The sequence below is a fragment of the Hibiscus syriacus genome, unplaced genomic scaffold (assembly GCF_006381635.1).
Source record: "Hibiscus syriacus cultivar Baekdansim isolate YM2019G1 unplaced genomic scaffold, ASM638163v2 tig00003041_pilon, whole genome shotgun sequence".
NCBI lineage: Eukaryota > Viridiplantae > Streptophyta > Magnoliopsida > Malvales > Malvaceae > Hibiscus > Hibiscus syriacus.
The window spans coordinates 5,658,622-5,682,024 of record NW_024061960.1 but is presented as its reverse complement, the minus strand read 5'-3'; the positions used below and the strand labels follow the sequence as shown (position 1 = coordinate 5,682,024).

General features: G+C 34.3%; 2 protein-coding genes across 2 annotated transcripts; both read right to left on the bottom strand.

Moving 5' to 3' along the window:
• Positions 1-398: 398 nt before the first annotated feature.
• Positions 399-22,464, bottom strand: LOC120169960 (E3 ubiquitin protein ligase RIE1-like). The gene is made up of 6 exons (XM_039178034.1): positions 22,450-22,464; positions 2,745-3,271; positions 1,670-1,789; positions 919-1,051; positions 671-820; positions 399-565 (listed from the first exon to the last, which is right to left on the bottom strand). The coding sequence occupies exons 2-6, from the start codon at positions 3,254-3,256 to the stop codon at positions 404-406; spliced, it is 1,077 nt and encodes a 358-aa protein (XP_039033965.1). The 5' UTR covers positions 3,257-3,271; positions 22,450-22,464; the 3' UTR covers positions 399-403.
• LOC120173474 lies at positions 10,074-11,416 on the bottom strand. The gene is made up of 3 exons (XM_039180632.1): positions 11,296-11,416; positions 10,514-10,699; positions 10,074-10,381 (listed from the first exon to the last, which is right to left on the bottom strand). The coding sequence occupies exons 1-3, from the start codon at positions 11,414-11,416 to the stop codon at positions 10,074-10,076; spliced, it is 615 nt and encodes a 204-aa protein (XP_039036563.1).
• Positions 22,465-23,403: the final 939 nt, after the last annotated feature.

The following is a 23,403-nucleotide window of genomic DNA, read 5'->3' as shown; positions in this document are numbered from 1 at the left end:
ATTTTTCTCAAATAGAATATAAATAGAATATAAAACTGAAATGCAACTGGAGAAGATTTACAGTTTATGATTGGAAGAAACCAATGCGGCAAACAAATATAAGTATGTCACTAATCATTCATTCTTATCAACTATAGTACTGAAGCAAACACAACCGATGGCATTTGAAGTATGAATATCATCTTTGTTTTCAACAAGACTGGAAAAACTGGCACACAGATGGCAGATAGGAATCAAGCCAACCCCTGAAAGCCGTTTAAACGAAAAAAATGAAGCCAAGAATGAATATATAACAGCATGTTCAGTTGCGGCTCTTCGTAACATAAGGTTTCTTCTGTACATACACAGAGAGTATCACCGACGACTTAATCCGACAACATCCAAGGCTTGCTCTCCTTTTCTTTCATACTTGTTCATTTCCCTTCAAAATATTGTATTTGCAGAGAGGGCATGTTGCATTCATCTTAAGCCATTTCACAATACATGTTGAATGAAAATGGTGGTTGCAAGGGAGAGCATGGAGGTCCACCCCGTCTTCATACGAGCTCAGACATATACAACATTCCTGCAGAAAAAGAACAGATGATTTGAATAGCAAAGCTGTCACCTAAAAGGAATCACATTGAGCAAAGGAGCCACCAGAACGGTATCAGATTGAGTTGCAACTTACTGCATCCTCAGGTAAGAGTATGCGCTCATTTGCGAAGTAACCGCTGCTCATTTCTACGGGGATCATTTTCCCTGCTCCCTTCTCACTGTTGTTTATAATCTGAAATCTATATTTTGGAAGGATACTAAGATCTGCTTCTGATGCACCTTCCTGATCAATATAAAGCACAAGATAAGAAAATGCTATTAAGTACCACTGCCAAGTTTTCTATAAAATTTTCAGTAAGTATAACATGTGTTTTTCGATACCTGCTCCGTAACAGCATAAAGAATTGCAATGATACATGGCAAGCAGCAGCAGAGAGCAATCCCAATTAAACAGGCCAGAACAACACAAAAGATTGCAAAGAATACATCAAATGCCAGAAAAACCACAGCCAACCTGCAAAAGTCACAAATTAAAGATCCGTACACCATAGTAAACATGCCACAAACCTATGTTACCCGGAATAAGGATTAATGTCGGATACAGGTATGCATCCAACCACATATGCTCTGTTTTCTATAAACAATTTTCCAGATATTTGAAAAATCATATCCCATATCCATGCCGAATTATTGTATGACAAATCTGCTTTAGAGAAAATACAGTCTGGAGAACATAGCCATATAAATTCGAAGATAGGAAAAGACTAGATATTCTTTTAGGGAGATGGTATTTGAAATTCCAAAATGCTTAACAAGTAAAAGTACTCTACTACCTTTTTTTCTTTTTTGGCTTAACTAAAAATCAACTTTATTTTTGCAACAAATTGAGAAACAGGGAAAGAAATTCTAAAGGTAACAGCATGATTGCGTTTCAAGGAGACAACACCATAGATTTTATATAAGAATGAGATGATAACTGGTGTAGAATATTTCAATAACTTGGCAACTATAGGTAAAAACTCTTGTATGTATTTCTCTTTTCCATCGAGGAGGAAATCAATATGCAACTAAGAAATATGTAAACCTAACAGAAGAATAAGGTGCTTGCAAAAAAAAAAACAGGTTGGCTTACCAATACAATCGTGGGGCGTTTTGCAGAAGGATATCACCACCGGAAACTACCCAATAGAAGCCAACCATCCACCAAATAAATGATGCCATGGTATTCAATGATTCACACCGTTTAGGTACACTGCCCATTACATCATCAAATCAGTACAAGAATAATAACTTGATCATGCCAAGTTACTGTTTCCACAACAGCAAACAAATGCAAACCTAGATGGACAGTACAAAAAATCCACTCAAATGATAGTTTGCCAACAATTTCATTGCTTTGGTGACTTGGATTGATCAGTAATCAAAATAGAAAACTATCTAAAATAAAATATAATGCCAGTAGAAAAGTTGTTGATTACAAGATAAGACACGATTATCTCCCAAGCTTCTCCATCGTGCATAAAGGCTGAAAAAAAGTGTTTGTACGTGCTGTTTTGAGTTACCATACCATCATCCAAAGCTCAATGCTAAGTCCCTTAGATAGATAATGGCAGTTTGGCATTCACTTTTTCCAATGCCATATGACTCTGGTTCTTGTATTTGAATCAGGGAAGCATTCAAATTTCAAAAAACCGATGCAGCCTAATTCACTGCCCAGAAACATTCCCTAAGTTTCAACATAGCACTCACCATGAAAATGAAGACTAAAAGGATAATGATAATTTAACCAATTATATTAGCAAACCATAAAAAATGGCATAAATAGAATAAATGATAACACCAAAACATAGCCTTCCAATTCCTTGAGAATAACCCGAGACTCAAATCTTCTAAACCTGAAAAGCCAATATGATACTCAAACCCTAATCTAATTCATCCCAAAAAAGAAATAGAATTCCAAATTGACCCCAAACCCTAATCCAATCTAATACAAAAATTAAGTAACATTTTCATCAAAATTTTCAGAACATAATACTTCATGCTCCAAAACAAATTCGATCCTAAAAGAAAACTTGAATCCTCCTCCAAATTCAACTAAGGAACAATAAACCATTAAAAATTTCCAAAATTAAACAAACAAAAACTCCAATCAAGATTTGTAGCTTAAAAACACAAAAAAAAGTCAAATTACACAAAAAGAAACTGACCTTGATTCATTTGAACCAAAAAGATTCCTTCCAATAACGTCTTCATCATCTTCACTATCATTAACATCTCCAGAAACTGCATCTCCACTCTCCTCATCCCTAGCAGATGTTCTACTACTGTTCCTTCGCCTGTACTCCAACCACACTAAAACAACATGAACGAAGCACTGCAAAGCATAGCCACAGATCCAGAGTCTAATATGAGTATTAGGTCTCTCGTCCGCCGTACAGATCAGCATAACCACCGACACCGCCACGAACGCTGTATTCCACAGCATATCCAGTGCCACCACCGGCTTCGAGTACCCCCAATCGGCACTCCGCTCCTCCAACTCACGTGCCGCCGTCTCCCTCACCAGTATGGAAGCGCCACGCCGTCCCGTGGCTCGCCCCAATAACTGGGCCAGTGTGACACGGCGGGGCGCCGAGCCATCAGGTTGACTAGGTCGGAGGAGCGGCGCGTGAGGTTCAGACGCCGCTATAGATGTTTCGGATGAAGATGTGAAAGACATGTGAAACCACAAAAAAATCCAGAAAATTCAGAAATAGAAAATAAACATAATTGAAGAATATTAGCTGAAATAAAAGTATTTTGGTTTGGATTAAAGAGTTTTCAGTTTTTGAACACACTATTGAATGTTGTTTTGTTTTCTCTTAATTCCTTCTCGCGCTTTATTTTATTATTAGTTCATTTTTACTCCCTTTTTTACCCACTCAGCACCTCACCAACCAAATATTTTTACCGCTGCCTTTTGCAAGAGTAAATTATAAATTTCATCACTCCAATTTAATTTTAATTTTATTTTAGTAACTAAATTTTAAAAATTCTTAATTTGGTCTCTCAATTGCTTTTGAGATATTATCAAATTTTCAATAATCCTCTTTTTAAAGACTTTTTCTTAAATTATTTTTTGATTTTTACCTAAAAATGTTTCTGTAATCCTTTTAAGATACTTCTAAAATTGTAAATGTCGAAAGTTTTACTTAAAATATTCACTCTGTCTCCTTTAAGATATAAATTAATTTCACTTCATTTCGTTTCTCTTAAAATATTAGAGTCATTTTTCATTAAAATATAAGTCTCGTCTCCTTTGAGACATGAAATGCCGTTCCCTTGAAATACAAATTATTTTCCTTAAATCATAAATCTCTCTCTTGAGTTGTTTTTATTTAAACATAAATCTCATTTCCCTTGGGATATAAATCAATTTATCTTAAAACATAAACATCGTCTCTTTTGAGATATATCTCACTCATTTGAAAAATAAATCACGTCTCCTTTGAAATATAAATGTATATTTCTTGAGATAATTTTCACGACCTCTCTTAAAAAAGATATTATGTTTTGAATATTTTACGAAATTCTTCATAATGATATTTTTAAGTTTTTCTTAAGATATAAATCTATCTAAACTCTAAGATATAATCTTAAAAAATTGAACATTCAAGACATATGCATGAATCATATAGATACATTCAATACTAATGCATCCTCACATTTGACAAGAAAAAGATAAGTTCTCCGAAAGAGAAAAATCAAATAAGGATTATTATTCATTATTTCCATAATCTTATCTCAGGAGCTTATCATCATTTTTTAAATTCTACCTCCTTGAATCTGAATGAATAAATCATCCTCTCATAATTCAAATTTTATCTCATAATCAGATAAATTTTGTTATTTTTTTTTTATTTTTGACTTATTCCTATTGCTCGGTCGTAGATAAAAGAAAAATAATTGTATCATATTGGTTCGGACTCATCTATCAGATCTATATGTAAAATCAATCGAGACCCTCAAACTCTCAAGCTCACCAAGATCTAAAATTTTGAACCTTTTCTAACATGAAATCCAGACTTGAAACCCAAACTTTGACTGAGCCTAATATTAAACTTAAATCGATCAATCCTAAGTTCCTAACCAAGTCGACCCGATACCCAATATCTCAATTCCCTCCCACTCAAATTATCTCTATAATCCTCAAACACCCGTACATCTTAATAAAAGTGTAAATGAACCAGACTTGAATGAACAACGATGCGTTCGTGTTTTTTGTTTATTTATTTTTGAAGGTGTTCATGTTTGATTTATGTTTGCTTGTTTATTTTTGAAAGAATTCGTATTTGATTCATTTAACATTTAGGAACATATTCGTTTATATGTTTAGAAATATTAATTAAATAAAAATAATAATACATATTCGATATTCAGAAGAGTTTGATAGAAATTTCGAGATAAATTATAACTTACCCATAACCTAGACAAAATAGCAAGGGCATGGTTGAGCTAATGCCAAGGGGCACGGGTTTGAGCCCTTTCGACAACTAAACCTCTCTTATTTTTATCCTTTTAATTGCAAGTTTATAAACAAGTCAATAAACGAATTTGTTTGTAAATATAAACAAACTAAATACACATTTATTTGTATTTATTTGTTTATTAAATGAACATAAAAAATTTATTCTTATTTATTATTTAATTTAATAAACAAATGTTATATGAACCATTTACGATCAGTTCATCAAACATTATATTAAACGATTATCTATAAAATTTGTTAATCACGACAAAATCTTTATTTATTTAATCCGAAGCTTGGCTTCAGTTTTGAGTTGGCTACAAATATACCTTAAAAAACGGTAAAAAGAGGCCACTACTAGCCTCTGCTCGGCTAAAATTTGGGAAATGAAGCAGAACCAATATAGTCTGGCCATAGGCCACCATCCATTGAACCATCACCAAACTAGACACCATCTTCACACGAACCCTTCACTTATATAGGGATAGACACTTATATAGGGATAGACGCATGATATTATATTAGAGTACGAATTTTTAAAATTTTAAGAGTGGATAAATTTAAAAAAATTATAAGAGAAGAAAATAAATTATCAATTAAAAATATAAAAAAAATATTTTTATTTAATTTTTTTAAAGGGAGACTATCCAAGTCCGTTTTCCCTTCAATCCAACCCTATACACACAAACTACTAGCAACAATATGCTCATTACTCTCCACCAGCCTGCCCCAAAACTACCTAAGCACTCACACACACGCACAGCTCCTCCTACCACCCAACACTCCCCAGCACATACACATGTACTTTCTTACCAAACATGCTCTCCACACCTTACATTCCCTAGCACATACACACGAATCCTCCAGCTAAACATGCCTATACATTTAGGGATAAACACATAATTTTATATTAATGGATAAATTTATAAAATTTAAGAGTATAATAAACTTTAAAAAACGAAAATAAATATTTTTATAAAAGATAAAAAAAGTATTTAAAATATAAAGAAATTTGAAAATCACCAAAATGGCTTCGTAGCTGAACCAACCATTACCTAAAAGTTATCCCTTCCTTTGAACCTGAAATGAAACTAAAACCCAACCTGAAAATGTAACGAACACCAAGTCAGTCTCAACTTTGAAACCTCAAAATCCGATTGAGCCCAAACCACAAAATTATATTTAAACTAAAACCCAAATCGACTACCTGAAATTGAACAGTGCTGTGGTAGGTATTTGATTGAAGGGTAAATTACGTATTTAGTATTTAAACTATCAGTTTGGTTCATTTTAGTACCTAAACTTTGATTTTTTTAAAATCATTCCTAAAGTTTTCTTTTTGTTTCATTTTAATACATCGTCCTTAAAAACTTAACGCATTTAATACCTAAACTATCAATTTTAATCCGTTTTAGTACCTAATTTTTTTTATTTTTTTAAAACTTAAGTATGATTTATGTACTAAATGTGTTTTGGTACACAGACTTTCCTTTTTTTTTCAAAACTTAAGGGCGGGATACTAAAATGAAACAAAAACTAAACTTTTGATATGTTTTTGAAAAAATTAAAAATTTAAGTATTAAAAACAAATCAGAATTGATAATTTAAGTATTAAATACGTAGCTTACCCTGATTGAAATTGTGATTGTGTTCAACGTCCTTTCTTTATTATATAAGATGAATTACTTGATGATAGAAAAATATAATATTATAACAATTCTTCCTTCATACGAATTTTTACTCTTAGTAAAAGAAATAACATAAATATAATAATGTACTAATTAGATATATGACAATGTGAAATGACCATCCAGCTCAATTAGTAGAGTACAAGGTTCTTAACCTTGGGGTAGTGGGATCGAGTCCCACGGAGGGCATTTCATAATTCGAAGGTCTCCTACGGAAATTGTTCTCAACCTGGCGTTGGGTGCAGCCTACTATCCTACCTCCCCCTTATCCCATGACATATGAGAATAAGGTTCAGCTAATTAGATATATGACAATGTTTATACTATGAGACTTCGACCCAATAACCATCGAATCCATCGTATTCCTTTTTTTTCTCTCAATTTATTTCTCTACAAACTTTTCACATGCATCATTTCAGAGGCAAAATCATTGCAATCATCCCAACAAATTACACAAAATCCCACTTCTCAGATTCATCTCTTTGAAGGAAAAAGGAGAAGTTCGTGCCATGTGAGTAGATTAACATGCTGCGAAGAAATGTAGTTATTACGAACCTATGATCAAGAATTAACTTGATGAACCGTGTTTGGATTTAAATGTAGGAATCACGAACTTGAAGAAATTTGATGAGTCACATTAATTAGTGGCCTCACATGGTACAGTATCAAGCTTTCATCCTCACTTGATCTCTAGCAAAGGTCTTACCTACTAATCACCTAAATCCATGCACCGACTCACTTTACAAACCCCTAAATTTAATACTCTTGTTTCCATACTCTACTTTATTTACATGTTATTATATAATTTTTCTCGTCAACTGATAATAAACTCACATACATTTTATTAATTTAAATCTGAGCCTTTTAAAAAAAATTACATTATCTTTATTATTGAAATCACCTAATGAATTTATCCTAATTAATTTAATTATTAGATTATGATTTTTTTATTTGAATAGTGTCGAGACGTTTCTCTGCCCGGCGACGGAGAGTGCAAATAGTACACTTCAAAGAGTGTAACTAGTCTCGAAAAAGTAAGTGTTTATCTTCCTTGAATCAGATGAAACACCAAGTTCTAGAGTCGCCACTAATATTTTAATTTGGTGAGATTGGTCACCAAAATGTTATATTATTCTAATAAAATTCCTAAGAATAATATTAAAATAATACAACTCGGGTCTGCTTACGAGAAAAATGAGTTCGGGAGTCGGTTAATTATGGGGAAGGATTAGCACCCCCATAACGCGCAAAATTAGTACCAGTGTTTATTAATTAGCGTCTTTGCAATAAATCATGAATTTAATAGTATTTAATATAAATATTAAAAAATCTAATATAATACTGAATATTATATTCACATAGATTAAATTATAAATTATGTATGATAATAATCCTAAAATATAAATACTAATATTAATTAATTATATAATAATAATAATTAATAATTAAAACATAAAATATTAGAATTAATTAACCTAATTCGAAATATTATTAAAAATATATATTAATAATATAATTTCCCTTAAAATAATATATATAGGTCAAAATATAAACTTATTAATATTTAGGGACTAAACATGTAATTTATCCTAAATATATATATATATATATATATATATATATATATAGGTGGTAGGGATTAAAATACAAATAAAATAAAATGCGAAGACAAAATTAAAAGATATAGAAACCTGATTTCGGTTATTATAATGGAAGACTTACAGAGTACATAGACTGCGAGCATGATTCACCCATACGCAAATTACATGGAAGCCCCTCCTTTAAACGGTGTTGTTTTAGGGAGGGTATAAATATACCCTTAACCGGCTATTTAGGCCACTTCTTCTTCATTTCTCTCATTTTTTTTCTCTCTCTAAAATAGAGAAGAGAGAATTCTCTCTAGTTTCTCACTAAAAATCTCTCACCGGAGGGATGCTAGTTATTTGCGGCCACCGTACGCCGTCAAGTCCGTCCACCGCCGGCCACCATCCACGGTTGACGAAAATTAGAAAATTACCCCAAATAAAAGCTTTCGATGTCCTTTACCCAATTTCGATCCCCTTTGGCCCTAAAAGACTCCCACTCGGCCTAGATCTGGACTTTTACTCTCGGTGTTTTGACTTTATAGTGAAGCGTGGAGGCTCCGAAGGTAAATGTTTCAAGTTCAATTCTCCAACCTTTCTGATTTCTCAGGCTACTTGCTTTTAAGAATGTGAAATGCTTCATGTTCAGGCATTGTTTATTCTTTTTTTCAATAGAGACAGAATAGACATTACCTGTTTCAAGAACCTTTCTTATCATGTGTTCGTATCATATGCTTCTGGTATTTTTGACCATGACAAATGCCTTTCAATATCTTTTCTTCAATCAAATTCAACTGATCATATTTGGCTTCATCTAGTTTTATGTCTGATAAAGCTCGTAGTAAGGAATTTCTACCTCAATAGGTAGGAATGTTTTCATCCCATAGGTTAATAAAAATGGAGTTGCACCAATCGATGTTTGTACTGATGTTCGTACTGAAGTTCGATAAGCTAATAGAGCAAATGGTAGTTTCTCACGCTAATCCTTATAAGTTTCAGTCATCTTCTCTATAAGCCTCTTGATATTCTTATTAGCTGTCTCAACTGCTCCATTCATTTTTGGGCGATAAGTGGTAGAATTATGATGCTTTATTTGGAACTGTTCACAAACTGATTTCACCATCTTGTTGTTCAAATTCAAAGCATTATCGATAATAATTCTCTCCGACAAACCATATCGACAAATGATTTCTTTTTCAGGAATTTAGAAATTGTATACTGAGTGATGTTCGCATAAGAAACTGCTTCTACCCATTTGGTAAAATAGTCTATTGCTACAAAAATGAAGCGATGGCCATTTGAAGCTTTTTGAAAAATTTGCCCAATAACATCTATGCCCCATATAGAGAATGACCAAGGAGTTGTCATTGCATACAACGGATGAGGAGGAGTATGCTTCATGTCTCCATAAATTTGACACTTGTGACATTTTCGGGCATAATTGGTACAGTCAGTTTCCATAGTTGACCAATAGTATCAAAATCTCATAATCTGTCTAGCCATTGTATGCCCATTAGCATGAGTACCACATATTCTTTCATGCACTTCCTCAAGAATTGTTTTGGCTTCTTTGGTATCCACACATCTCAATAAGACTTGATCCAGGCTCTTTTTGTACAAAATTTCACCATCTAGTACATATCCTGATGTCATTCTTCGAATAATTCTCTTATCATTTTCAGTTTCTTGTTCAGGATAACTCTGATATCTTATATATTACATGATATCATAGTACCAAGGTTTCTCATCTTCTTCTTCTTAAATGTTAAAACAATAAGCTGGATATTCATAAGTATGTATTTCAATAGACATCATGTTTGAATACTCATCTGCTTTAAATGCGGCTGTCAAAGTTGCCAAGGCATCTGCCATTTGATTTTCTTCTCTTGGGATGTAATAGAAAGTCACTTCTTCAAATTCTTTGATGCGTTCCAGAACCAATTTCTGATATTTTACAAGCTTAGTATCTCTTATCTCCCATTCTCCTCTAATTTGGTCAATTACCAGAGCTGAATCCCCATATACCTTGAGCATTTTTACTCTACGTTCAATTGCAGCTTTAAGACCTAAAATACATGTCTCATACTCAGCCATATTGTTTGTGCAATCAAAATTAAGTCAACTAGTAAACAAATAATGCTTTTCTTTTGGTGAGACTAAAATCGCCCCAATTTCATGCCCCAAAGCATTCGAAGCACCATCGAAAGTCAACTTCCAATATTCATCAGGAGATGTAACTGATTCGTCCATTGAAATTACTATCAAATCTTCATCAGTAAAATCAAAATCTATTGGCTCATATTCTTGAGAAGTTCTACTTGCAATAAATTCAGCTATTGCACTCTCTTTTACTGCTTTTTGGCTGACATATTGGATATCGAATTCTGACAACAGAATTTACCAACGAGCTAATCTTCCAGATAATGCGGGTACATCCATTAAATACTTCAAAGAATCAAATCTAGATATAAGCCTTGTAATGTGACACAACATGTACTGTCTAAGCCTTCGAGTGGTCCATACCAAATCACAACACAAATTTTCAATTAGAGAATATCTTGTTTCACATTCAGTGAACTTCTTACTGAAATAGTAAATTGCCCTTTATTTCTTCTCAGTTTGATCATATTGTCCTAATACGCACCCGATTGAATTTTCCCAGACTGATAAATAAAGAATTAAGGGTTTTCCTGGGATGGGTTGTACCAAGATGGGGGTACTTGATAGATATTTCTTAACTGTCTCAAAGGCTTCCTGACATTCTTTATTCCAAGTCCCAGAATCACTCTTTTTAAGGAGGCGAAAAATAGGATCATATTTTCAGTTAGCTGTGAAATAAATCGAGCTATATAATTTAGTCTACCCAAAAATCCTCGAACCTCCTTCTGTGTCCGTGGGGGTGGCAAATCTTGAATAGCTTTAACTTTATCTAGATCTATTTCAATTCCTTTTTGGCTTACGACAAATCCTAATAGTTTACCAGATGTCACTCCAAATGTGCATTTATTGGGGTTAAGCTTCAACTGACATTTTCTTAATCTTTGGAAAAGCTTTCTCAAATTCTCAACACGATCTCCCTCTGACTTGGCTTTGACAATCATATCATCGGCATAAATATCTATTTTTTATGCATCATGTCATGAAATAATGTTACCATAGCCCTTTGATATGTTGCCTCTGCATTCTTTAGTCCAACCAACATCACTTTATAACAAAATATTCCCCATAAGGTGACAAACATTGTTTTTTTCCATATCATGAGGGTACATCCTGATTTGATTATAATCATAAAAACCATCCATAAATGAGAATAAAGAATTCTTAGCAATATTGTCCACCAATGTGTCTATGTGTGGCAAAGAAAAATTATCCTTCGAACTGGCTCTATTAAGATCTCGATAATCAATACACATATGAACTTTACCATCTTTCTTTGTTACAGGGACAATATTTGCTACCCATTCAGGGTATTTGGTTACTTTAAGAAACCCAATATCAAATTGCTTTTTTTACTTCTTTTTTGATCTTGAGTAAAATTTCGGGTTTCATTATTCTCAGCTTTTGTTGCACTGGCTTACATTCGGGTCTTATTGGTAATTTATGTACTACCAATTATGTATCCAATCCTGGTATGTCCTCTTATGACCAAGCAAATACATCCTTATATTCTTGTAGCAATTTAATCAAGCTCTGACGTCCTCTATCAAATAAAGTAGTATCAATTTTTACCTCATTCTTGTCCACATCAGTCCCTAAATTTAAGATCTCAATAAGTTCCTTATGAGGTAGAATTTGCTTATCTTATTTTTCCACAATTTTTAACAGCTCGGAAGGTAAATCACATTCTTCATCATAACCCTCAACTTCCTCAGGACACATAAGCTTCTCAAAATCAATTTCCGGATCAATATCATCAGCATCTATTTCATTGATATTTGAGTTCTCTGAAAAAGATTTGAAAACTCTAGGTAATTCTTCTGCAGTCCAATTATTTAACTCAAAGTTCGATGATGCGGGGTAAATGCCCATAGCTTTCTTTTCTACATATTCATCATCTAATAGGACATTGATACTCATTTCTTTCAAAGCATCTTCAATAATCAACCTTTTGCTTTGCTAATTCTCTTGGAAAACATGTCCTCCAGACACAAAAGTATTATTCAATGGTGGAAAAGTCATTGGTTCCCATGTGAGATCTTCTTCAGCTAACTTTGCCTTTCTCAGTTCTTGACTTTTTATAATACCCCTCTGTTTCTCTTTCATGGTCGGCTGATATCACAAGCCAAATCGATCTTTCTTGGAGATAGGAAGAACTGGATTAATTGGTCCTTACAAATAATTTCCTAATCATTTTCCAATTTTTGCCCCATTTCATAAGGTCAATCTAAGTCCTATTTTAGTGCAATTCAAAATTTTAGGTTTAGGCATCCTTTTGCCCACATCTACAAATGTGGCGTTGACAAATTCCAATGATCTTTTGGTGCAATGTGAATGGGACTGCCCCTGCTTGATGAATCCAGGGTCTTTCCAGAAAACAATTGTAAATGGGTATAATATCCATTACAAGGAATTCTATCTCATATGTAGTTGGACCAATAGTTAAGGGAATATCGATTTTTCTTAATACCTCTTTCTTGGTTCCATCAAAAGCTCGGATAATACTTTGACTATTTCTCATGAGTGTGCTGTCAATTGGTAATTTCTTTAAAGTCACTAATGGCATTACATTCAAAGCTGAGCCATTATTTACTAACACTCGAGATAAAATATGTCTTTTACACTTAACTGTGATGTGAAAAGCTTTAGGGTTACCACTTATCTCATAAGGAATTTCATCTTCGAAAAAAGAGAGGAAATTATCAGTCTGTATATTTGCAATTAGCCTATCCAATTTGTTTACATGCAATTCCTTTGGCACAAAAGTTTGAATTAACACTTTTAACAAAGCATTACAATGTGCTTTTGAGCTTAATAAAAGTGCTAAGACTGATATACGAGTTGACAATTTGTGCAACTGCTCAACAATACTGTATTCACTGTGTTTGAGAAACTTCAAGAATTCTACAGCTTCATTTTTAGTTATAGGTTCATTGATGACAGTTTCATCCTCTTTCAGTTGCAATTCAACCTTTTTCCCTTTGTCAACTGGACATTGCTTCTGAGGATCCTTAGAATAACATCTCCCACTTCTGGTAAAATGTCCAACTTCATCTACCTCTTCCTTTTCTTTGGTGGTTTCTTACTGGATTATCAAGTTTCTCATTCTCAAAAAGAGCATAATTGACTTATCTTCTTTAATGGGTGTGTAACACCCTCAACCCATACCCGACCCGAATACGAGTCCAGGATGTCACATTTACTATAAAAAATAATATTCTAAAAAACGATAAAATATTTGAACTTATATTATTAAAATACAATAATATACATATGTTAATACAAGTTTATCAAAATACTCAGAGCATACACAACTTGACCCTTTGATTACATGAAAACAATTATTTACATAACAAAATGACCTACTGATGAAGTTGCCTCTGATCTGATAGTTGCAGGAGTAATGTTGTCTAGCTGCTTAACCTGTCTCGTCTACTTTCTCAGATCCTACGTGTGAAACACTCACACGCTAAGTCATCGACTTAGTGAGGCAATATAATAATAATAACAACAAGGAAATATAATGAAAATGCTATAATAAGATGGAATGAGATGAAATCTTATACTTAACAATGTAATTTATATCACAATGTTCCTTACCTATAAGCATATTACATTAACATTCATGAATTTGTATTAATAAGTTTATTGGCCCATAATACCATACTGAAAACCTAAGGTATGTGAGTACTGTGAGGTTGTGCACTATGCTGTCACCACAGCTCGTATAAATGCACCGAAGTGCCACGTAGAATTGCACCGAAGTGCCGCGTAGAATTGCACCGTAGTGCTATATAAGATGTCCTTAAGGACCACGTAGAAAATTCCTTAAGAATCATATACATATGCCAAGGATCAAGTACGTGTCTCAAAAGACATCACACATGTTCCAAGGAATACATATATGTCCCGAAGAACCGCGTAGACTCTCTTGTCTTGGCATGCCAATTATACCTATAGTTCTCATCTACATAACATGGGCTTTTCTCAATCTACATAGTATATCACATAGACATATCCTTTTCCTTACCTTTATCACATAGTTCATATAACATTGTATACATATTCATTTAAAACATATTACACAATACACATAGTATGAATTTCTATTATATTTCATGATATGAAATGAATCATGCATCAATGTATTGAATCTAGACTTATCGCAAGTCTAGAACTGGATACACTACGAAAATCATGTTATGCATATGCACTCACCTATATTTCTTTGCCTTTCCCCCGATCGATCTTGCTGAGCAATTGTTCTGGAACTTGTTTAAGCTCTGTATCTACATCGTAATACATTGATACTAATCATTATACTAATTATATATTCTAAACTATCATTTCTTAGGTTAAAAGAAAAGCTATTTTCATCTTTTAATAAAGTATGCATTGATGCACTCTACAGTGTATCGATGCACTCCTTAATGTGTGCATCGATGCACTACCCCGTGTATCGGTACACAAATTACATTTGATGTTTTCTTCTCAAGGGGGTGCATCAATGCACTCCTTATGCATCGATGCACTAATTGCATTCGATGCTTTTATTTTAAAGGAGTGCAATGATACACTTCATGTGCATTGATACACCTTGAACAATTTCTGAGATTTTACCCTTGATGCATCGGTACACATTGAATGTGCATCGATGCACATAGCCCAAAAATGTTATTTTTAGCACGAAATCCCTTCATAATCCCCTCAACACTACATAATTCACCTCCTTTCATATCCCTAATTTGCATACACTTACTTAAATTAATTATTATCCATTCAATACCTCTAAAACTTAAAAATCCAGTATTCCCTATAGAATTTAAGAATCTCACTCAAATTCCAACATGTTCTAATCCTTATTCTAACACTTTATATTCCTTAATTAGCTTGATGACAAGTCAAATCCCACTTCTAATTCTTATTATGAACTCTAATCCAAGATTTCACTTTTCTACATCCTTTCTTTAATTCTTCATGTACTCCTCATCTTATGGTTTTAAGATAACCTAAGCTTTCCTTAAGCTTAGTTATCATCTAATGATCAATAATTAACCTTAAATTCATCAAGAATTTGATCAACAAGAAAACTCACCTTTAGCTTGGCTTCACGGTGGAGAAGAAGAATGAAGAAGAAGAGAAATCTGGAAACTCTAGTCTTCCCCACTAACTTCAATGTGGGTATAAAATATCATAAACTAATATTTAATTGTTTGAACTTTTCAATTTATCCAATTAGGTCACTGAATTTTTAAATCTCATAATTTAATCACTAGTCCGGTATGGAGGATGTTACAAATCTCCATCCCTCAAGAAAATTCATCATCGAATTTTCATTGCACGAACAGATGGGGGTATTAAAATCACATATCCTCTTCACGTTGCCACGTTGCTTCTTCTACTTTGTGATTTATCCAAAGAACTTTGACCAACAGAACCATTTTATTTTTCAATTGTTTGACTTTGTGAGCCAATATTTGTATTGGTTCCTCTTTATAGGTTAAATTAGGTTGAACTTATACTTGTTCTGGTGTAACGATGTGAGAGGGATCATACCTATATCTTCGTAACATGGACACATGGAAAACATTATGGATTTTCTCCATTTCTGGTGGCAGAGACAACTGATATGCCACTGGTCCTATTCTTTTAACAACTTCATATGACCCGATGAATATAGGACTTAGCTTTCCTTTCCGGCCAAATCGTAATATCTTTTTCCAGGGTGACACCTTGAGAAACACTTTATCTCTAACTTCAAATTCAATCTCTTTTCTTTTACTGTCAAAATAGGACTTTTGCCGATCAAATGCCACTTTTAGGTTATGTTGAATTTCCCAAACTTTCTCTTCCATATCTTGAATCAAATCTGGACCGAGTACATTCTGATCTTTGAGCTCATACCAATTTAATGGCGTACGACATTTCCTCCCATATAACGCCTCATAGGGTATCATTTTAATACTAGACTGATAGCTATTGTTGTAAGCGAACTCCGCCAGTGGTAAATATTTCTCCCACGACCCTTTAAACTCAATGACACATGCTCGCAACATATCTTCCAATATTTGAATAGTTCTTTCTGATTGTCCGTCTTTCTGGGGGTGAAAAGCGATACTAAAGTTTAAGCAAGTCCCCAACGCTCCATGCAAGGATTTCCAGAATCTCGAGGTGAATCGAGGGTCTCGATCAGAAACTATAGAAACAGGCACTCCATGCAATCTAATAATTTCTTTAATATACAATTCCAAATACTTTTCCATAGAGAAATCTGTTCTGACGGGAAGGAAATGTGCTGACTTAGTCAATCGATCAACAATTACCCAAATTGAATCTCTTTTGTTTGGAGTCAGGGGTAACCTCAAAGCAAAATTCATTGTTATATTTTCCCACTTCCATTATGGAATGGAAAGTGTTTGTAATAATCCAGACAGAACTTGATGTTCGGCTTTGACTTTCTGACATGTTAAGCACTTGGACACAAATTCAGTAATGCTTCGTTTAATCCCTGGCCACCAATACCGATCTTTTAAATCCATATACATCTTGGTTCCACCCGGGTGCATCGTCAATGGACTGCAATGACCCTCTGTCAATAAATCTTTCTTCAACTCTTCATCGTCTGGTATCACAATTCTTTCATTATAATACAATTTTCCATCGGACTTCAGTTCAAAATCTTTAATCTATTTATTCTTTACTTGCTCTATTCTTTTTAAGCATATTTCATCTCGGCTTTGCAATTCTCCTATTCGGTCCAACCATGCTGGTTTAAGTTTTAATTCTGCACATAAACCGCCATCTCCAGTTAAAGATAATCTTGCATTCATAGCTCGTAAAGCTGCAAACGTCTTTCTACTCAAGGCATCTGCTACCACGTTAGCCTTTCCGGGATGATAGTCAATTATTATATCATAATCTCTCAAAAACTCAACCCATCTCCTTTGTCTCAAATTAAGCTCTTTTTGAGTCATCATGTATTTCAAGCACTTATGATCCGTATACAAGTAACATCATTCTCCATACAGATAATGACGCCAAATCTTGAGAGCAAACACCACTGCAGCTATTTCTAAATCATGGGTGGGGTAATTCTTTTCATGTGGTTTCAACTGTCTCGATGCATACGCTACCACCTTCCCTTCTTGCATTAATACACACCCCAACCCATTGTGTGACGCGTCACTGTATACGACAAAATTCTTGCCAGATTTCAGTTGAACCAATATAGGAGTTTCTGTCATAATTCTCTTTAAAGCTTCAAAACTTTATTGGCATTCAAAAGTCCAAATAAACGGTACGTTGTTTCTCATCAGTATCGTTAAAGGCATCACTATCATCAAAAAATTCTTCACGAATCTTCGATAATAACCGGCAAGTCCAAGGAAACTCCGGACTTCTGATACATTCTTTGGAACTTCCCAGTCTATTATAGCTTTTACCTTTTGAGGGTCCACTATAATCCCATCGACAGAGATCACATGCCCCAAAAATTTTACTTCATTTAGCCAAAATTTACATTTGGACAATTTAGCATAAAGTTTCTTATCCCTAAGAATTTACAAAACTATCTTAAGATGTGTACTATGCTCTTCAATAGATTTCGAGTACACCGGTATGTCATCAATAAAGACAACTATAAACTGGTCTAGATAGGGTTGAAAAATCCTATTCATGAGATCCATGAAAGAAGCAGGTGCATTCGTTACTCTAAATGGCATTACGATGAATTCATAATGACCATATCTCGTTCTGAAAGCCGTCTTCGGAATATTTTTCTCCTGAATCTTCAATTGGTGATAACCAGAACGTAAGTCAATCTTTGAAAATACTGAAGCTCCCTTTAGCTGATCAAACAAGTCATCAATGCGCGGGAGGGGATACTTATTCTTGATGGTCACCTTATTAAGCTGTCGATAATCAATGCAGAGACGCATTGACCCATCCTTCCTTTTGACAAATAACACTGGAGCTCCCCAAGGTGACACACTTGGTCGAATAAATCCCTTCTCTAGCAATTCTTGCAATTGATTCTTTAACTCTTTCAATTCTTTCGGAGCCATTCGATAAGGTGTCATTGCACTTGGAGCGGTTCCTGGCATTACTTCAATTTAAAATTCTATCTCTTTATCTAGAGGTAATCATGTCAACTCAGTAGGGAAAACATCAGGGAATTCTCGAACTATTGGAATCTCATCTAATCCTTTCTCTTTAGCTCTTGTATCTATCACATTTGTAAAAAAACCTTGACATCCTTGTAGCAATAGCTTCTTAGCAGACATTACTGATATTACATTTGTTAAAGGATTAAACATTTCACTGATCATACTTACTTCTATTCCTCCTGGACTCTTCAGGGTTACCTTTTTCGATCTACAATTAACATGCCCATAGTAACAAAACAACCAATCCATTCCCAGAATTATTTCAAACTCATCAAAGGGTAATTCCATCAGATTAGCAGGGAATTCAATTCCCTGAATCTTTATAGGGCACCCCTTACAGACTTTGTTCACCCGAGCACTATGCCCTAAAGAATTAGTTACTATAATCTCATTACTCATGGCTTCTAAGGGGATCCTCAATTCATTTACTAATTTACTTGTAATGTAAGAATAATTAGAACCCGAATCAATCAGTACCAATACTAATTTATCATGTAGCTGAAAAGTACCTATTATAATATCAGGGTCATCACGGTCTTCACTTGTCTTTAAATTGTATACATGTACTATTGACCAAATATCAGGTTGAGCAGAGGATTCGGACTGGTTCTTTCCTCTACCTCTTCCCCGACCTCTCTGTGAGGGAGAACCAATTCTCTCAGATGATACAGACACTCCAACCATTAACGAACAATCTCGGATAAAATTTTTGGCATCTCCGTATTGAAAACAAGCTCCGGAAGCCATCCGACATGTCCCAAAATGGTTCTTCCCATAATGCTGACACTGTCTTGCTTGACCCTAATTAGATCTCACAACACTATATCCCATTAACTGTGTCTGTCTAGGCCTTGCCTGACTTACTCTCCTAGCAGATGATGCAACTAATTCTGATCTAACTTATGATCGAAATCCTGAGTCTCTTCCTCTTTTTGGTGGTGCTGAGCTGGAAGAAGCACCTGTCCTCTTTGATGTTTGAACTCTTGAGTCCCCGAATCTCTCATTCTAAGCCCTTTCAAGAGTCTTTGCACGATTGATCACCTCCTGAAACGAGGACAAGTTTAATACTATCAACATCTCTTTCAATCTAGGGCGTAAGCCCTCCACAAACCATTCACAAGCATCTTTTTCAGTAGGCACATGCTCAGATGCAAACCGACTCAGCTTGTTGAACTCACATTCATACTCATATATAGAGCGGCTCATCTGTTTCAAGTTCATAAACTCCTGCTTCATTTGACGAATAAACTTATCTCCAATATACTTGTTTTTAAATTCTTCTAAGAATAAAGACCAAGTCAACTGGTCACTTGACATCCTCATGGTGACGTTCATCCACCATATTCTCGCCTAACCCCTCGGTAAAGAGACATCTCCATCTAACTTCTCCACTTCAGAGCAGTGGAGACCATCTAACATGATTTTCAAATCATTTAACTAGAGATCTACCACAACCGGACCTTCCTCGGCTTCTCCCTTAAATTCAGGAGCTCCCAAACTTTTCAACTCTTTTGCTACATTCATTCTTTGAGTTGGTGGGGCAGGAGGTTGAAGACACGTCAGAATAGCGTCCAACGTCCTGAAGAAAGTGTCTTGGTCTTGTACAGACACTCCCTAAGATGTCTGTCCTTCACCTTGCCTGGTCAGGCCAGGTGAATTACTGCTTTCAGCAGGCCTATCTTCTCCCGCTTCACTTCAGGAGCTATTATGTCTGAACATCTAATAAAATAAACACATTGTTCTATTAGCAAAACAACATACTCAAACTATGCCAGATCAGATGTTCTCACTATATGTTGGCATGTATTCCATTTAAAAACTCTATAGAATCTGGATTATGCCTAAAATTGGATAAACCATAGCTCTGATACCATTAAATGTAACACCCTCAACCCATACCCGACCCGGATATGAGTCCATGATGTCACATTGACTATAAAAAACAATATTCTAAAAAATGATAAAACATTTGAACTTATATTATTAAAATACAATAATATATATATGTTAATACAAGTTTATCAAAATACTCAGAGCATACACAACTTGACCCTTTGATTACATGCCAACATTCATTTATATAACAAAATGACTTATTGATTAAGTTGCCTCTGATCTGATAGTTGCAGGAGTAATGTTGTCCTACTGCTTAACCTGTCTCGTCTACTTTCTCGGATCCTACGTGTGAAACACTCACACGCTAAGTCATCGACTTAGTGAGACAATATAATAATAATAACAACAAGGAAATGTAATGAAAATGTCATAATAAGATGAAATGAGATGAAGTCTTATACTTAACAATGCAGTTTATATCACTATGTTCATTACCTATAAGCATATTCCATTAACATTCATGAATTCGTATTAATAAGTTTATTGGCCCATGATACCATACTGAGAACCTAAGGTATGTGAGTACTGTGAGGTTATGCACTATGTTGTCACCACAGCTCGTTTAAATACACTGAAGTGCCACGTAGAATTGCACCGAAGTACCGCGTAGAATTGCACCGTAGTGCTATATAAGATGTCTCTAATGACCACGTAGAAAATTCCTTAAGAATCATATACATATGCCAATGATCAAGTACGTGTCTCAAAAGACATCACACATGTTCCAAGGAATACATATATCTCTCGAATGACCGCATAGACTCTCTACTCTTGGCATGCCAATTATACCTATAGTTCTCATCTACATAACATGAGCTTTTCTCAATCTACATAGTATATCACATATACATATCCTTTTCCTTACCTTCATCACATAGTTCATATAACTTTGCATACATATTCATTTAAAACATATTACACAATACACATAGTATGAATTTCTATTACATTTCATGATATAAAATGAATCATGCATCAATATATTGAATCTAGACTTATCACAAGTCTAGAACTGGATACACTACGAAAATCATGTTATGCATATGCACTCACCTATATTTCTTTGCCTTTCCCTCGATCGATCTTGCTGGGCAATTGTTCTGGAACTTATTTAAGCTCTGTATCTATATAGTAATACATTGATACTTATCAGTATACTAATTATATATTCTAAACTATCATTTTTAGGTTAAAAGAAAAGCTATTTTCATCTTTTAATAAAGTATGCATTGATGCACTCCTTAATGTGTGATGCACTACTCGTGCATCGGTACACAAATTACATTCAATGTTTTCTTCTCAAGGGGGTACATCGATGCACTAATTGCATTCGATGTTTTTATTTTAAAGGAGTACATCGATACACTTCATGTGCATCGATACACCTTGAATAATTTCTGGGATTTTACCCTTGATGCATCGGTACACATTGAATGTGAATCGATGCACATAGCCCATAAATGTTATTTTTAGCACGAAATCCCTTCATAATCCCCTCAACACTACATAATTCACCTCCTTTCATATCCCTAATTTGCATACACTTACTTAAATTAATTATTATCCATTCAATACCTCTAAAACTTAAAAATCCAGTCTTCCCTATAGAATTTAAGAATCTCACTCAAATTCCAACATGTTCTAATCCCTATTCTAACACTTTATATTCCTTAATTAGCTTGATGACAAGTCAAATCCCACTTATAATTCTTTTATGAACTCTAATCTAAGATTTCACTTTTCTACTTCCTTTCTTTAATTCTTCATATACTCCTCATCTTATGGTTTTAAGATAACCTAAGCTTTCCTTAAGCTTAGTTATTATCTAATGATCAATAAGCAACATTAAATTCATCCATGATTTGATCAACAAGAAAACTCACCTTTAGCTTGGCTTCACGGTGGAGAAGAAGAATGAAGAAGAAGAGAAATCTGGAAACTCTGGTCTTCCCCACTAACTTCCACGTGGGTATAAAATATCATCAACTAATATTTAATTGTTTCCATTGTTAAAAGACTTATTTACCCCTTTAGTTCCTCCTTCTTTGCTAATTGATCCTACACCAAACATTTCAATCAATTCTTTAAACTTTTCAATTTATCTAATTAGGTCACTGAATTTTTAAATATCACAATTTAATCAATAACCCGGTATGGAGGATGTTACAGGGTGGATGTACTTATACAGCTATGTCCTTCCATTTATGGGCATACTGTCTAACATTTTCCATGCTCTGTATTACCAGTCGATTGGATCTTACATCTTTCACTTGCATGTTTGGAGAAGTAAGCCTAACCGCAAATTCTCATAAAGAACTTTTCCTTGTGTATTCTCTTCAAGGGATTTCCAAGATTAGAGTTCTAAGTTGACTATATGCTGGGTTTGGCTCTATGGTTAAAAGGGTCATCAAATTATCCTTGTTGGAGTCCCCTTAGACTACCAAACCCTCAATCTTGGTCCATTACAAACTTTTGAATCGAGTTCAATTTGAAGGAACACACTCCCTTATGTCCATACAGAGATGAAAACCACACGAGGAACATAAGGTGTGAGCTCAAAGAATGGTCCCCCTATCCCATACGGAGGTGAAAACCAGAAAACAGAAAAAAGAAACATATCATATAATCACATAACTCACAAAATTTATTCCTCGATTCCAATAAAGACATAATTAATCTGAAAACACTAACAAACAAGTTAGTACAACTATTTATACAGAAAATGGTTATTAAAATAATCAAGGAAAAAACTAAATTAAAACAAATTTAATTTTATTGCAAAGACAATTAATTAATAGACTGGTGGCTGGACTCTCTCCTTCTTAATTCCCTAGCAGAGTCACTAAGCTGTCGAGACGTTTCTCTACCCG

Bases quoted from the DNA above. Each gene is read 5' to 3' on its own strand.
- LOC120169960 (XM_039178034.1), bottom strand. From the start codon at position 3,256: ATGTCTTTCACATCTTCATCCGAAACATCTATAGCGGCGTCTGAACCT. The intron at 1,790-2,744 runs GTCAGTTTCTTT...TGTAATGGGCAG, and splicing joins TTTGGTTCAAATGAATCAAG to TGTACCTAAACGGTGTGAAT. The intron at 566-670 runs GTAAGTTGCAAC...CTTTTTCTGCAG, and splicing joins TACTCTTACCTGAGGATGCA to GAATGTTGTATATGTCTGAG.
- LOC120173474 (XM_039180632.1), bottom strand. From the start codon at position 11,416: ATGATTGTCAAAGCCAAGTCAGAGGGAGATCGTGTTGAGAATTTGAGA. The intron at 10,700-11,295 runs GTAAACTATTAG...TTCTGTTGTCAG, and splicing joins CACATTTGGAGTGACATCTG to AATTCGATATCCAATATGTC. The intron at 10,382-10,513 runs GTGCTTCGAATG...CATGTATTTTAG, and splicing joins TTGGAAGTTGACTTTCGATG to GTCTTAAAGCTGCAATTGAA.